Source organism: Anthonomus grandis, chromosome 8 (assembly GCF_022605725.1).
Source record: "Anthonomus grandis grandis chromosome 8, icAntGran1.3, whole genome shotgun sequence".
NCBI classification, from domain to species: Eukaryota; Metazoa; Arthropoda; class Insecta; order Coleoptera; family Curculionidae; genus Anthonomus; species Anthonomus grandis.
In genome coordinates this window covers 23799313-23817660 of record NC_065553.1, presented here as the reverse complement: position 1 = coordinate 23817660, position 18348 = coordinate 23799313, and the positions used below count along the sequence as shown (strand labels likewise).

Genomic DNA, 18348 nt, shown 5'->3' with positions numbered 1-18348 from the left:
GTCCTTAATACTATTAAGTGCTCTATAAAATTTAAAATCATTGGCAAATATTTCACCATCACAATATTTTAAGCACAATGGTAGATCGTTGATAATACATAAGAAAAGAAATGGCCCCAGGTTAGACCCCTGAGGCACCCCTGACAAAGCGACAAAACTTCGAGATGTACACCTTTTATATACTACATACTGTATCTTTGATTGCAAGAATGAAGCAAGCTACTGCAGAAGATCGTGCGATAAGCCAAACCAATCTAGTTTTCTTAATAAAATGTCGTGGTTGACTCTATCGAACGCTTTAGAAAAATCGGTATATATAACATCTACCTGTCCGTTAGAGTCAAATTGTGGAACAAAAATCGTTCAGTCAAATCATGGAATTGGGTCAACAACTATCCCGGACAGTTTACTTCTCATTATTTGAGTCTCGCCTTAGGTATGGTATACCATTCTGGGGTGTTGCTAATCAGGGCTTACTAAACACAGTTTTTGTTTTTCAAAAAAAAGCAGTCTGCTTTATTGTCAATATAACATGAATCATGTAGACCACACTTTGTGACTCAAAGAATTTTAACACTTACATCCATTTTCATACTGGAGACATCTTCCCTTATCTTTAAAAATCGTAATAAACTCCGATGGCCTATACCTCAACACGAAATACGTCAAATTCACTTTTTTCCTTTACCAATGCCCAAATCTTCTCTGTTAAAAAATTCTCTGATTTACGAGGGTCGAAAAACGTTTAATCATTTGCCAGTTAATTTAAGAACAACTTTTTCTCTTAAAAGTTTTCGCTGTCAATTAAAAAAACTACTTTTAAATAGGGCTTATTACAGTGTGGATGAATTCTATCAGGATGAGCTCTAATATTTAAATATTGATTCCTTGTTATCATTAAGTATATGATTTAATTTAGATATGTTTGTATAGTAAATTTTAATCTATTTTACAATGTATTTATGTATGTGGTCTGAATATTTATGTATGTACTGCTTAGGTTTTTATTATATTATGCTTTGCCAACAAAATCTATATTTTATGTAAATAAAGCACTTTTTGATTTTTTTTTAATTCCAGTTTAAATAACGCTTGTGAAATAAGTAATGAAAAAGGTTTATAAATATTGCATTAGAGAGTTCTCTATATGTCCGACTATGCTTTCTCTTGCTCTCGTTTGTTGATGATTTGATTGTCTTTATCGTACCTTTGCCCCTGTACTAAAAGAACTTTCGAAAGGCAGGCGCGACTTAAAACGACACATCGATCGCTCCAGAGAGCCGCGGTTCCCGTCCTCCCTACCACCTGAAAATCTTGGCACGCTCCCCGGGTGTAAATATAGTTAAGCACACCGACTTAAGATCTTTCAGTCAAGTCCCGACCTTATCCCGATACAGAACGTCATTTCAATTATTATTCAAATCAATCCTGTAAAAAGTGTCAAAAAAAAAACAGAGACGTCAGGCCGGCCTTGATAAAATTCAAAATATTTTTTTTCTTCAATTTATTTCTGACTGATTTTAGACATCACTTTAACGTTTAGTTAAACAACCTGTTTGCGAAAAAGGACGCGTTGTCGCGGTTTGGGAAATTACAATTTTCTTTCATGGTATAAGAGGATTTAACGGAAAAGTGGTTAAATCCAATCGGTCATCATGCCAAGGGCTTTCTTGATGACCCACAGGCGGTACCAGGAGAAAGAGGAATCTGGTGATAAAACAGGTAAGTACCATTGAGTTTAGTTATTATATTGTTTTCTTAAAAATCCTAAATGGTTAAGTGTGCTCTAAGAATACAAAATTAAATATGCTGGTACTCAAATAACTGTTCTTTGATGACCGTTAATTAATTTCATTCATAATTTTTGGAGATATCAATAATTTAGAAAATCGATTTTAAGATGCTTTAGATTAAGAACTCATTTTCTTCATTTGCCAAATCCTTGCACAAAGTAGCTCCTGTGAAAATTTGGTTTTAGGCTATTTATAAAAAAAAATTCTTGTACTGTCTTTTTCTTTAATTTTAAATTAATTGATTGAAAGTAACAGAATGGATTTTTTGCATTTTGAGATAGGTCTCATGGCTGTACCCTCTCATTCTATTGCCAGCTTTATGGATTTTTGATAAACAATATAACTTTAGAATTGTTGGGCCTGAAAGTTGTAACTTGAATTTATCTGGAGAGGAAACAAGATTTTTACAATTATTTAATGATGCTTTAACCTGCAATATCATTTCTGATCAAGAGTACTTACAAATCTTTTTATATGCGCCATTTTCAATAAGATCATCAACTTGCCTAAAATATTCCGCTTTGTTTAAAATAACAATTTTGTTTCCTTTGTCAGCTTTTAAATAGAAACAATATTTGTCTCTTAGTCTTTTAATAACATTAGAACCTGATGTGTTTTTCGATTTGTTAGGATTTCTTGGGATTTGGTTATGAATCGTTTCTCTAGCAAATCCCTCTGAAGACACTTCAAGTATTGAATTGACGATTCAACACTTGTGTTGGAATTTGCTTGTTCCAACATATAACTTATACCAACTTATACCGTAGCGCTTTACTACTCCGAGTAAAGACTCTCTTAATTTTTATGAGGGATTTGACTGTATCATTTTCACTTGGTTCACCTCATAGCCTTTGGAAAATAATAGATAGTGCCCGGTGTTATGAATACTTTATTTTATAACACTAAATGGAGTTTACAACAAAAACACTTCTTTTATAGTAATCTTAGGATACAAAAATATAACTAAAAACCCTGGGGAGATAGCATCCTTTTTGCGTATCGGGTGATGAAACAAAGAGACCCACAGAGCAGGGTTGCCACCTTTTCTGTTTAGAAAATCGGGACAGAACTGACACAGCCAAAAATTTCAAATATTATAAAATTGATTTAAAAAAAACTACTCTTAAATTTGTTATCTACATTTTATTATATTTACCTAAAAGTAAAAACTAAATAATATTATTTATTAGAAATAGGATCCAAAAAGAAACTGAACCTGACTACATTCTAATACATTTGACTATTTATTTCAATCAATCAAATATGCATTATTGTCAAAAAATTTAAAAAATTTTGTAGACAAAGCTATACATAAAAAGCGAAACACACAAATATAGAAACCAAAATACAAGTACTAAATAAATATATACAAAACTGGGTACAAAAGACATAAATGTACCTGGTCAAATTTCTTATTCTAAATGTAAAAAGTAAGAAAATAGGAAAGTAAATAAAAATAGTAACAAGAAAGTGAAATAAAAAAAGTAACAAAAACAGTCAAAAAACATTAATACAATGTTTCAAAAGACATAAAAAATTTTATAGAAATTTAGCAACACAAAGTATTGCTATTCTACATCGTGAAAAATTAATAATTAGCCATCATCTACTGCATATAAAGCTCTCTCCAGTAAATATGATTTCAAAGCATTGCGAAATCGAGGAAAAGATGTCAATGATTTAATTTCCAAAGGCAGATGATTGTACATTTTTTTAGCTTCGTAAAGAATAGAGCTTTTTATTAATTCTGACCTTGGAATTGGCACATAAAGATCATGATCTGCGTTTCGAAGTGGATAATTGCGAAATGGTCTATTAGGAATTTCTGATATAATAATAATAATAATAATAAATGTCTTTTATTACTCAAATTTATTACAAACTTGATACAAAAAAAAACAAAGTACCTGAATCTGGCGCAGTCTAGCTTGATATAGCTACTCCACTGAACCAGATCAGGGTGTATTCGAAGTATATAAACCAACATTATAACAACATGTTATATGTGAAGAAACATTCCCAATTATAATGTAACACAAAAAAAAGTTTTCTTCTTCTATAAAAAACAGCAAATTTGATACATATTAAACAGTAAGAGAATTGTTTTGAATATTCATAAGAACAATTTTATATTTACTCCTAAATTTATCTGCACGAAGGTCAACAAATTCTACAGGTATTTTATTGTAGCACAGAACAGCATTGTAAGAAAACGAACGCTGAAACATAGCACTCCTATGGACCGGCATGGTTAACTTATTTCTAGCTCTAACATTTACCCTGTGTACATTTGCTCTAAACAACAATCTAATCCTTATAGTCGCAGGTGCCTTTGGGCTGCTAATTATTTTTATCAAAAAAGTGAAAAAGTGAAGAATTCTACGATTGTCCATTTTAAGCCAGTTAATTGTTTTAAAATATTGCGAAATATGATTATACTTACGTAAGCCATAAACCAATCTGATACAGGCATTCTGAATTTTTTGTATACGCATTTTACAATCATTATCTAAGCAAAAACCATAAACATAATCACAGTAGTTGAAATAAGAGAGCACCATGGCCTCACATAGGCTGCGTTTAAAACTTAGATTAAGAATATCTCTATTACTATATAAGAGTTTTAAAGCTGCAAACGATATTTAAACAATGTTTTTAACATGCTCCCTGAATCTCAACTTACTGTCCATCACAATGCCCAAATTTAAGCTTAGAGCCCTCCACATGAACATTTATTACACTTTTAATATTTGTAATTTTATTTGTATTTCCAAAAACCATAAAACAAGACTTTACGGAATTTAATTTTAAATTATGTTTTTTAAATAATTGATTTATTATATTTAAGTCATTGTTTATACCAATCTCCGCTTCTTTAAGGTTATCTGGTTTGAAAGTTGTATATATCTGCATATCATCAGCAAACGCTTGCACCTTACAAACTTTTAAGGACTTAAGAATGTCTGCTGTATATACAAGGAAAAGCAGAGATCTCAGGACAGAACCCTGGAGAACTCCAAACAAAATGTGAGCCTGATTAGAATAAGAATTATTTGTAAATATTGTCTGAAATCTATTATTCAAATAAGACTCAATTAACTGTATAGACTCCATTGAAAAGCCATAATATTTAAGCTTAGCTAGTAAAAGGGCATGATTTATTGTATCGAAGGCCTTAGAGAAATCTAAAAGCACCAGAGCAGCAATCTGTTGCTTATCAATAGCGTCCATTATATCATCCAGTACGTTTAGTAGAGCTACAGAGGTACCAAAGTTCTCCCTAAAGCCACATTGCGTAGCCGGAATAATGTCATTATCAATAAAATAACAAACCATCTGATGGTAAAGTACCTTTTCAAATATTTTTGAAAGTACTGGAAGTATACTTATAATGCGCAAGTCGTTATAATTTTCTGGGTTAGAAACTTTTGCTAAGGGTTTACCAATCGAAATTTTCCATTGATCGGGGAAATAGTGAGCTTCTATGTGGCATATGTACTTATCAATAAAGGGGCTACAATACCTTAACATTTTTGGTGAAATCTGATCCACACCAGTCGCATTAGACTTAATACTATTTAAAATTCTACTTACATCTTCAACAGTTGCAAGATTAAGTGTGAAATGCAGGCTATTATCAAATACACCATTATTATAACACTGAACTTGTTCATCACAATTCGAAGAATTTTGAAGAAATTGAGAAAAAAAGATGTTAATTTGATTTGGATCAGACAGGTGTTCTGGAATGTTGGTATTATTTTTATCTCTACAAATGTTAAACTTTTTTAATGACGACCAAAGCTGACGTTTATTTTTTTCGTTACACAACAGATTTAGGTGCTTCTTTTTTTCTCTTCTAATTGTAGCCAGAGTATGATTTCTCAGAAATTTATAATTCTTTCAATCTTATATATCCGTTGTTGCCTTGAAATTCCTCAATGCCTCATTGCGTTGTTATTGGAAAAGAAATACCTCAGATGTAACCTAAAGGGTAGTGGGTAGCCAGGCGCTAAGCAACCATCCAAATAACCCGTAAGGTATGTTTCCGACAAGCGGTTTTAACCAGAACAGCCGCACTGCGATCTTCCACCAACTTAAGCAGCGTAGCAACTCGCCAAGCAAGCCACCTGAGTATCAGACATGTTGGTTATTTTCAACCAGGCGCGAGGTAGTGTTTGTTAGTAAAATAGAGGAAAAATTAATTGCGGCTCTTTTTAAACGCAAACCTATATGGGACCCAGCAGACGAATTAAGAAAAAACTCAAAAATGTAGGGGCATGATTCACTCACGGGAGCTACAATTTACGACTAAACTTGATTAAATTGGTCATTGTAATAATATAGTGTGTGTAAGAACTAGTGCGTCCAAGGTATATTACTCTCTAGTCTCTACCCACTAATCTTCACCCTTTACCCGTCTATAGTGCGGGCTCGGCTTCAGAACGGTCGAATTTGAAGAAAAGGTGCTTCAGCGACTTGCCGATGAACCATCAAATAGCACACGTGACGTCGCTAAGAATATGAATACGAGTGACGCTTCTGTCTGGCGAATACTGCACGAGCAACAACTCCATCCTTACCACTTCCAGAATGTTCAAGGTACGACTGCAGCCGATTATCATCCTAGAGTTCAATTTTGTCGATGGCTTCTGGATCACATCATTGCACAACCAAATTTTTTACGATATGTTTTGTGGAGAGACGGTATTTTTAATAGTAGGAATAGCCATGTTTGGGACGAAGAAAATCCTTATGCAAATTTTCCAAGAAAACATCAGAATCGTTGGTCTGTCAACGTATGGGCAGGCATTGTTGATGAATATTTAATTGGGCCATACCTTCTACCGGAACGGTTAACAGGACCTATTTATCTGCGTTTCTTGGAGTTCCTTGAAAATGTTCCACTAAACGTTAGACAGCAAATGTGGTTTCAGCATGATGGAGCGCCGGCTCACTTTGCTCTACAAGTACGCGAGTATTTGGCTCAGCGGTTTGGGCACCGTTGGATTGCCAGAGGTGGAGCAGTTTCTTGACCTCCTAGGTCACCCGATTTAACGTCGCTCGATTTTTTCTTGTGGGGACATGTAAAGTCTTTAGTCTACGTAACTCCAGTAGAATCAGAGCTAGACTTAATTGGACGAATAATAGCAGCATTTGAAATCATTCAAAACGAGTATCAAATTTTTAGTGTAGTCCGCCGAAATCATGTGCGGCGTTTAAATCGGTGTATTGAGGTTGGAGTAAGAAATTTCGAACAATTGTTGTGATGGTATCATATACAAAAGGTAAAAATAAATGCATCAGATCCTATTTAGGTAATTAATATTTTCCTTAAATTTAAACGCGTCTTAGGGCCGTAGTGGCGTAGTGACACATTTCCGGACATGGGTTCCTATACTCAAATGGATTCTACTGTTGCACTTAACAACCCCTAGAAGTTTGATCCCATAGTTCTGAAACACTCTGTATATATTTTGGAATGTTTGCTTTGTATCAGACAGAATATAGAGAAGTGGGGATATTCACTTTTACCATATAAGCAGTATATATTTATTTTTATATTTGAATTTTTTATAAATTTTATTTGTGTTTTTTTTATGATGACTTAGGAATATAAGACTGAAAATGTTCTAAATTTATTAATTTGATATAGGTATACTTTTGTCTTTGACATGTGTAAACTGATTTCTACATTAACATGAATAAACTATTTCCATTTCTATTTGTTTAAGAACAGTTTTAAGGATTTTTTTAAAACTTTTGGGTGCACGTTAAATCCGTAAAACCCGTAATGTTTATAAACTACAGCAAGATTACAAATTAAAATTATGTACAGGGTAGTTATTGGCTTTTAAAACTGCCCACTTTAACGCTATCTTAAACAAACAAATTTTACTGCCAACTGAAATGTATTCGCAAATGCCACTGTTTATCTCTTGGTGATTGAATTCTCCACTTAAGTACGCTAAAACAATGAAATGCGGCCATAGTAAAGTTTATTGTTGAAAAATGTAAATGGCGCACTGAAAGATCGGGCTCTTTAAATCGATTTGTTAAATAAACATGTACGTATTTTTATTGTTAATCACAGAACACAAATATAGAGAAATGCGTGTTGCCTAATTGTCAGACAGAAATTCCGTTGACAGCTCTATTGACAAGGACGGGAGCGATCATCTTAAGTAGCGTGTGGCGGGAAATTTAAACCTGATCTATTGCGCGATATTTAAAATTGAAGTCTTTTGCAGAATTACAGAAGTTGATACGGAATAAGAATAAATAGAATTTTATTTTAATATAAAATTAACAATACGTTTATCAGTTTAAGAATATCTACATTTTATTAAAATTGATAGATCTTTTAATTTAGTTATCAAGAAATTGCTTATTTAGGACATTTAAGTCTAGACTTTGAAGATATTTAGACGTATATACCACCATGGTATGGCAGCAAATTTTAAATAAAAAAAAACAAGACTAATTTATGTTTTAAATATTTTATTTTAAGATAAATTGAAACAAATTTAACAAAGGGTCTCAAAACGCGTAAAAATAGTTACAATACATTCTAAATTAAATACTGTAAACTGCAGGTATACTGCATATTTTTTCAGAAAAAAATACCTACTTTTCTTTATTTCCAAAAGTATTAAAAACATTATAAGAAACGTGTAACAAACACACCTAAATAAAAATATGATTCTAAAAACATTTTCTTCGGATTTTATCATTATGTAATAAAAAAAAACCTTTCATACCAATGGATTGTAAATCCATTATAAAAGATAATATAAACTTTTTTAGGCCTCACTTTTTAAAAGAATACTAATCTTTCTAAGAACACAAGAATCTTGTAAGGTTTTCTTAGGCTCTTTACCATAAGAATCAAAGCATGATTTTCAAATACCCAGAGATTCCTTGTTTAGATTTTTCATTTATAACCGCAGAAATTAAAAAAAAAATTATTGAATATGAGAGCACAGCAGCGAGTCATTGATAGACTTCGCTTGTAACTTAAGATGTTCAAGAATAGACTTAATGTGTCCATGTTGAAAGGGAATATTGGAAAATAAAGATTGAAGAAGTGAAGGTAATTGGCAAAATGTTTTAAATACTTGTACCGTTGATTGAATAATAGGTTTCTATTCCTATTATTCAATCAACGCTTGTACAGTCTGGGACTACTAGAGAGGAAGAAAGCTTTATCCTTAATAGACGATCTACAACCAGAAGGAGGACTCATTAGGGTTTTTCTCGATGAACTGGAAGGAACCTTATATAGCAATTTGAGACAAGTTTGGTGAATTAGAACTTGTAAAATATGCAACCAAGATTTTAATCAAATCTTCAAAGTTCTTCTAAGATCATTTCAAAATTCTTGTTCTTGAAATGAACTTAGAGCTACCTGACGTTCTGTCACAATTTAAGCAACATTAATGAATACATCTCGAGATACTCTTTGTGACTGGTTTGCAAATAGGACTTTTGCATTAGAGGTATTTGAGTAATTATGCTCTATTATTGGAGCAAATTCGATAATTGATGATATTTTTACTAGGACTCACATGACAGATCTCCCTCCAAGATTTTTGTGAGGATGGATTCGACAATAATTTTTAAAAAATGTAATTTCTGTGACTGGGCAATTACTAATATACAAACTAGTGAATAAAGGATATTTGCATGAATATGTTAACCCAGATGAAGACAAGGAAATTTAAATTCCCAATATTTTGATCGGTGGAGGTCTATATGAAGGAGAATTAGAATTGAATTGTAAACATTGAGAACTATGACATAAATATGTCCAAAATAGGATTGAATCCGTAATAATTCCTTGGAAAATTATAATGTATCCAAAATGCACCTCAATCTTATTACAAAACACTTGGGTATGTCATAATTGAAAAATTTACCTCTTTTCTATGCTCTGTGTAGTTGCAGAAAAAAAGCTATAGAATTTGTTGAAAACTTTAAATTAGAAGAAAATCACGAGGCTTTGCTTGTTTTCCACCAAAAGGGAACATAAAAAAAGATAATCGAGCCGTCAAATACGACAGTTAAAATATCATTAACGTCATTATTGTTATATTTGATGTACGTCAAAAATTAGCCAATAAGAATCAGTCGACCATCTTGGGTGGCAGACTATTCCGCACGGTCGTATGTATCGCCTATAGGGGCGAAACGTTGCCTGGTCGTCTGAAACTCGTATACCAACATCTCATCGCGCCAAAAATCCTTCTAAATAACGTGAATCCACAATTGCAGAAACAGAAAATTCTATTAAAAAAGTTAGGTTAAGGGAATTCCAGCTCCAAGTTCGAAGTTTTTGGCATCTTGGTGCTTATAGTCAGAACGGATTGGAAGTGATAACTGTTTCACTGATTTTTAGGATGCTATGCAAAAATGACGAAGAAAATTAAACATAAAATGGCAAACAACGATTATTTAAAATGATCATTAATCTTACGACGGAATGTTAGCTGTCGAGGCAAAAGCAGTAGGAATCACAGAAATACATGATTTCGAGGATGATCCAATTATGTTCAGTCAAAATTGTCATTTTTAATTTTGCAGCAAGAAATTAGTTCTTTAAAAGTAAACATTTCAGCACTGCAAAACGACAAATCATTATTCTCTTCTGAAACTATTTTGTATAAAGTGAGTGAGAGAACCATAAGAGCCAAAAACCTAATGCTATACAATGCACTAGAATATGCATTTTATCAACTAGATGAGTATATTGATGTCAGGAAAGTCCTAAGTATACTGGGTCTGCAGCTTGAGATGACTTCGAAAGTATTACGTGTGGGGAAATCAATAACACATAGTTTAAAGCCTAGACCCACTAAAGTTATATGCAGTAGTGCTCAACTAGTTAAATCAGCACCAAAAGTAGGAAATAAACTCGAGGACTTGGTGTTTAAAATTGCTAGTGATTAGATTAAAATGCAGCGTGAGGCATACAACTGTGCTAAGTCAATAGTGAATACCAGAAAAAGGGTGAGTGAAGTAGATCTGGTTATCAGATATCGTAGTGGATTGCCAGTGGTTGAATCCAGACTACAAAAAAATACTTCAACGCCCCATTAGCAATGTTGGTGGTTTTCGGACAAACTTGTCATTCTTTTAAACGCAGTTAGTGGTTAATAGTAGAACTAATAGAATGCATTCATATAGCAGAATCTCGAATAGAATAACGTTTTATTATTCTTTGTCAAATAAACAATACCAAGCTTATTGCTGGAGTCATTTATGGAAGTGTATGAGTGGCACTGCGAATGTGTTCAGCAGCATTACACGGCAAATCTTTGATCCTTTGAAGACTATAATTTGCCCAATCCTTTGTGGTCTAATGATGAATTTGGTTTAACAGTTTAATCTTAAGGTTTCTCACCTTAATGAAATACTTAATACTAGAAATATGTTCTTAGATTTAGCATTCTATAATATCTGTGATGTACCCATCACTGTAACTTCTTATCCACTATTTCTTAGTAGTATTCATCATTTTGGCTATGAGTGTTTTGTTTGAGGAAACAAGGCTCGAAAACTTGACATACATACTATGAGTATTACTATGATTTAAGAAACACCAACTATAGAGAAATGAACAACTTTCTGGCTTCCATGGACAGGTATGAGTCTTTAAATTTAAATGATCTAGATGCCAATATATTTTATGAAATAATTGCCACGTGTGTGGCTAAAAACGGAAGAGTCCTTGGATTACAAACAATATTAGAATAATCTTATGCATTTAAAGAATAAGGCTCTTTCAAAATATGATATATTCAGAGACTGCGTCAGGGAAACTGGGCCGTTCTGCGCATGCTTAATATTCAGTCAAAAACTCGTAATGCAATTCCTACCCTTTTGGCTGATCACGAGGTCATTTATAATTTTTGCAATAATCAATAATTAAATGCTGCAAGCTCGCATATTTCAAATCGAAAAACTTTAGCATTTATCTCCAAAATAAATAATGTTCAGTTCACGAGGTACAAAACATCTTCATTTCCGAAGTGGTTCTCTTCAAAATTAAGTAAGTTTACTCTACAGAAAGAAAGAGCTCATTTTTTGTGTATACGCAAGATCGCACATATGTAAATTATAAAACATTCTCATATTTGAGAGCATGTGAGAATGTTGTGTCTGATTTTCAAACTATATCAGGAATTTTCACACAATGTTGCAGGAGGATCCCAATTTTTTCGGAAATTTATCAATGATAGAAGATCAAGCCATACTCTGCCAGAAACACTCTATTTTAATAATCAGTCTGCTTCTACTGGTCAGAATATTGTTAATCTTTTTAGATAATTGTTTTAGACAGTTTATACTGTAAAGATATTTTAAACGCCGAGAAACCAGCTGATTCCTCCGTCATTCCGGAATAATAGAAATGACACACCGCACGACGTCTCGACGGTCAGCGAATCTTCCGGAATGGTCAGCCGAGTATATAAGCCGCGTCTACGCTGGGAGTCAGTTGGTGCGAGATTTAAATCAGACATAAACAGTTGTAATTAAATACGGTGAAAGTAAATTTTCGAGTAGTAGTAAGTGATGTGTGTGTCTCGCAGTGTAAGTGCGTAAATAAATTACTTGACTATTTTTTGATTGTTTTAATTCACATCCAACCATTGGGTAAAAACACTACAATACTGATTAGCAAGATTCGTCATTTTCGACAGTTACAGGACAATTACCGACAATAATGTTGGTAGTAATATAAAAGTTCGAGAATAACAAAAGGAGAGATATTTGAGCAGGTAGTTAAACTTCCTTCAAAGCTTTCTCTGGGCCCCGATGGTGGTCTAACTATTTTTTAAAGCAATGCGTTTGCACAATTTCCTTGTCATTATGTATGGCAAAGTAATATATATTCTCTTTAATAAGTCGTTGGAATTTTTGTTGTTTCCTGATGCCTGGAAGGTTGTTACAGTTTATTTTCGTCAGATACATAAAGAATAAGAAAATAAAATGAATCTAAAATGTTAGCGAAAGCATAGCTCGATTATAAAACTTTAAGAGGCAATTTCTAAGTTATTCTGGTGCTAAAATTAATAAAATAAACAGTTATCATTTCAGTATTAATTCTATTTTTGATATCAATAATTTTCAACCCTTATGATGAAACTCAAATTATTAATCAAAACTTTAATTTTTTTTTAAATGTTTTGATTTAACTAATGTCAGAAGTCATATCCTAGCCAATAAGATCCCAGCTCATTCTCCCATATCCCTACTAAAACCATTTCTGGCGCGAAAATCTTTGACCTCTAGGAGTCTTGAAGAACAAGCCTTTGAAGAAGGTTGTTTCTTGGTATTTTTGCCGATTTTACTCCAATGAAAAGTTGAAAACTCACCTTTTGGGTATTTTAGTTTGTGGATACTAAATGCCATACTGCAATAGTGCAGGATTATAAGTGGTGTAGTTAAATCCCAACTTTTTCAAGGTTCTTTGTTTAAGTGTCCAGTTTTGTGTTCCCGAGAAAAGGCCAATTCCATTGGTAAGTCCTAATATTTTCATTTGGCATCTTGGTTTATGATAATCTACATATTACACATGTAATTTTATATAAGTAGACTCACGCATACCGTTAAGTTTAACCATCAATGCTTATATCTACTTACTCTATTGGCGATTCCTCAATCTGGGTATTCTTCCACTTTCAGGCTTTTTTTTATCCCCCAGTATGGTCTTTATCCATTATTATAAGAGGTAGAAATCTCCACTCATCTACTCCAATAACGTCCACAACATCTACATTGACATTCACTGTTAAACCGATCCACCCAGGTCCCCCATCGCAATCATGCAGCCCTTTTGGAGCCAGGTTTGATCAATGTTTGTGACGTTTAGTGAACCATGCAGTCAGTAAAACAACCTAACCAGTAAACCAAAGTCCTGTCAACATTCATTAACTTTACTGTAGTATATTAGATTAAATACTAACCTCAAAATTACATTGTTACCGCTCTCATCATTAGATTTTACTACCACACCATTGTCTTGAATAGTTTCATAATAACTAGGTACATATTAGTTATTTTATTGAAATAGACCGTATAGATCTTGTAAACTGGATAAATAGGCCTATTTCGAAGGTACTCATGCGAACTTTTAGCCCCAAACAACATAATATAAGATTTTAGTCTTGATATAAATACTATATTTAGGAAGGGCAACATAACTTGTTCTTAGAATAATAAGTTTAATTATTAATTTTTCTTTTAATATAGATTCACTTAAAACTGTCTGTTCTTCCTTGTGAGATTTTCTTTCAGGTTTATAGGTATAGTGCTTTTAGTAATTTCCTGTTTTCTTGGTCATCGGGATTTTCTTATCCATCTGGGATAAAACAGGTGGCGCTTATATTTTATATGAACTCTTGTTGAATCCACGCCACTCTACCAAAGTGGTTAGTGCTAGTCGGCTTCCCTTTGAGAAGATTCCCTGAGCTGTCTTTATAGTCTATAGTAAGTCTCCCTCCTTCCATTGGTTCCCTTGTACCCTCACTTCCCATACCTTTACTCTCCTTTTTCCTCCCTGTTATTACCCATCCCTCCATTCAACTTTAATTCTTTTAATCCAATAATTCTATAATCTAATAATCCTAATTTTTTTAATCCAAGTATAATTAAAGCGATATTAAAATAATAAATTTTTATTGATTAATTATTTTGATTAATTCCTTAATTATTTATTTTTTTATCTTTTTTTATTTAACAAGGTTAGTTATATGGTTCAAATTCTCAAAAGTGCAGCTATGCTAGGGATACTATTGAAAATTATCGCAGTATTTGTATCCAGACAGTAATTCATATAATAACATAATAAATTTACTTTTACGAATTTGATTACCTACTAATTAGACATTCTGAAGAGCACAGAAGGGCATGAAGAGGGACAGCATAGATAGGAATATATCTATGCTGTATCTATACTCTATGTATACTGACTTTTCCAAGGCATTCGATCAGGTTAATCTTCGAATATTATTAGGTAAGCTGGTGGAACTGGGTTTTTATTGAAACCAAGTGTTTTAGTTTTTCAGTTTATTGTTTGGCTGTGTACAGCATGTTAAATTTGATGGTTTCTTGCCTGATGTCATATAAGTCAATTCAAATGTTCCTTAAGGTGGACACTGTTTACCTCTACTGTTTATTTTACTTGTATATGATATTACTTATTGTTTTGAGAACAGTAATCTCAGATCTATTATGCATCCATTAGACCAGGTACTCTAGCAACGAGATCTTGATAGATTGTGTATTTAGTGTACGAAAAATCAACTGATACTTAACGTAAAGAAGTGCGTATTTATTAGTTGTACGCGCAAAGTGAATAGGTCCCCATGTTCCTATTCTATGAATGGTACAGCCATTCAGTGAGTCACTACTATTAAGGATCTGGGTGTTCTTTTAGAAAGTAGGTAATTCTTTGTTCACCACATTAATTCCGTATTTGTAAGAAGCTCAAAGATACTTGAGTTTGCTCTAAAAAATTGCCAGTATTTTTCTGTGAGGGCTACCACAATATTAGTAAGGCCTGTCTTGGAATACTGCCGTACCAACGGCTAAGACATTAGCCAATATTTTATATTCTCTTTCATAAAACCTTGTATGGCAACACTGTGAGCTGCAGCTATAAGCGCAGAACGTTGTGCGATTCTTTAAAACTTGTACACCAACATCTCACTGCTTTAAAAGAGTTTATTGGTTAGGTTCAAAGAGTACAATACAGCAGAATATAAACCAAAGATGTACAAAATTGATGGTCACTAGGGAAATTATTTTTTATAATGGCATACGGAAAACACCTTAAATCATAAAGTAGCATTTTAAGAAGCACGCGATTGGTCGAACTTGCAGATACATTGTCTGATGATATTCAAGCCATGGATTTTAAAGTTTTTTATTTGATAATTTAATCCCAAATCCATTGAAAAAAAATCACGGTATCAGACTAATTTCTGACGCAAACAAGTTTTTATATCGCGCCAATGAAAAAATATATCGGTAACTTTCGGATGTGCCAAGATAAACCGTTGATAATTTTGACCACATGGCCACCAATACGCGTTTGATCCTACCTACATTTTAGGTCAAAATTAATGTTCCATGTTAAATAGGAAAACGTGGAATTTTTTTAGAAAAATCTTCGAATTACGACCTGTCGCAATGTCTCTTTGTGACGACGGAATGTTGATGATGAGTCAAAAAACTTCCTGCGACACCGATATTAAAACCCACACACACACAGCTACTTGTTAAATTTCCTGATCGGATGCCAAAAAAGCTAACAAGTTGTTCGACGAAGCTTTGCGATGCGGATTTTTTGATTTATAAATAATGCGGTTATATTTAGCACAAACACACGTACTATGCAAAAATATTTTATTAAATGGTTTATTGGATTAAACCTTGGTCAGTTCTATCGGTTTACAGATAATAAATTTATTACTTTATGGCCTTTTTTGGTCGGTCAATATCAACATGGACAAGCATCAACGCGTAAAAGCCGAAAACAGCAATACTTACACCATTATCTAGAAAATAAATCGCTTTCACCAGAATAAAAGGGATGTGTCAGAAGCAAATACAGATGCAAATTTCACTTGCCTACAAGTTAAATGCTACAAAAGGACTGTACAGAAAGAGGCAGAACATGTTACTAGACTAGACAGACTATAGGAAAGCTTTCGATAAAGTCCCACACATTTAGATTATTGAAGCTCTAAATATCTACAGAGCACTTATGACACTCATAACCTTCATCAAATAAACAGAAACTCCGGCACATCATTGTCAAAAACATTCATATAAAAAGTGAAGTAAGAGACTCTTTGTCTTTATTGTTGTTTTGTTTAGCATTGTTGCCCTCCAGCTCTATTCTGAACAGAACAAGTACAGGGTACCAAAGCAACAAAAGAAGAATAAACCAGCTATTATATATGTAAACCATCTGATATTTTCCACACAATCAGATGAAGAACTGACCGAACAACTTGCACTAGTAAAATAATTTTAGTTATGACAGCAGCTTGGAATTTCGAATCGACAAATGTGAAAAGGCCTCATTTATTAAAGGAAAAGTACAAGCCAATAAAAACATTTTGATGCAATACAATAACAATATAATCCTTACATTAAACAAACGTTTATAAATACTTTAGGGCAGGTGAAAATGGTGTAATCCATTAAAGACCGAAATAAGAAACAAATACCTCCATAGATCAAAAGAGATCTTAAATCAAAAGCTGAACACCAAGAACAAAATAGCTATCATAAAATCATCAGTTCTCTGCCAAGCAGAAAAAAGGAGATAGAGGATTGATCAGCATAGAATCCGTACAAAATTGCGAAGAAAAGGCTTAACAACTATCTTAAGTTTAAACTCAAACTACTGGGGTATAGTGTACAGACATCTGCAAAACCACATCAACGCCGATCTTGACCATAGCAGTAAAACTGAAGAAAAAGAAGACAATCAACTCTGCAACAAAGAAATAACTTGCTTAACTCTTAATAAAAGATTAAGCAACATCTGAAACAGTTGATGATGGTCAGTTGAAACAGAGAGAGTTGTTTTAATGAAAACCATCTTTATTCTTATCGAAACGGTTAGGTCTATCAAAACTTCACATTGCTGTGAAAGAAATAAATAAAAATATATTATAGTAATAATAAAATAAGTACACTTTACTGAAATATTGATATACAGAATGTTTACTAAATATGCGGCAAAAATTTAGGGGATTATTCCTTGGACTATTTTCAGGATATTTTGTCTTTTTATTATTTTTGACAGGACGCTTTGTTTCGAAGATCCGAGGCGAAAAAGAATTTCAACCATCCAATCTTGAAATGGAAGAAAATCTGCTATTTGCACTCTGTCAACGGATTTTGCACACATTAGTTAGAATATAGATAGAATTCCTCAGCTAATGACTCATTTTTAATTTTTTCACTTCATTTCAATAATGACTTATTCTTTTTACCGATGAAGATAGTTTCTTAAGATATGCAATAAGGAATTTTCACAATAACCATATTTGAGCACAAGAAAATCCACATGAGGTGCTTGAAGGTCGGTTTCAATATTAGTTCTGCTTAAATGTTTGGGTGGGATTTATAGGTATCTTCCCAATTAGACCAGTATTTCTGCCAGGAAGATTTACCGGAGAGGTATACCGCAACTTTTTGGAACAAACGCTACCTCAGGTTCTGGAGGATGTATCATTGGCTACCAGAAATGCAATGTGGTTTATTCACAATGGTGCATCAGCATTTTATCATTTTGGCTCGACAGTTTTTAACAGTAACATACGGAGATCGCTAGATTAGTCGAGGTGGACCTCACGTATGGCCTGCTCGATCCCCGGACTTAAACTATCTGGATTATTTCCTATGGGGACACCTTAAGTTATTAGTTAATACTACTTTTTGATAATAAATAATTGCAATCAAAATCTTTTTCCGAATCTTCCAAACAAAGCGTCCTATCAAAAATCATAAAAGAACAAAATATCCTGTAATA

General features: G+C 33.1%; 1 protein-coding gene across 1 annotated transcript in view; it reads left to right on the top strand.

The window, feature by feature from the left end:
- The first annotated feature begins 1382 nt into the window (after positions 1-1382).
- The window catches only part of LOC126739585 (zinc finger protein 554-like), a 30278-nt gene continuing 13312 nt past the window's right edge, over positions 1383-18348 (top strand). The window contains exon 1 of the mRNA XM_050445339.1: positions 1383-1722. Coding sequence (XP_050301296.1) covers positions 1656-1722 — 67 coding nt within the window. The 5' untranslated portion in view covers positions 1383-1655. The remainder of the gene's footprint in view (positions 1723-18348) is intronic.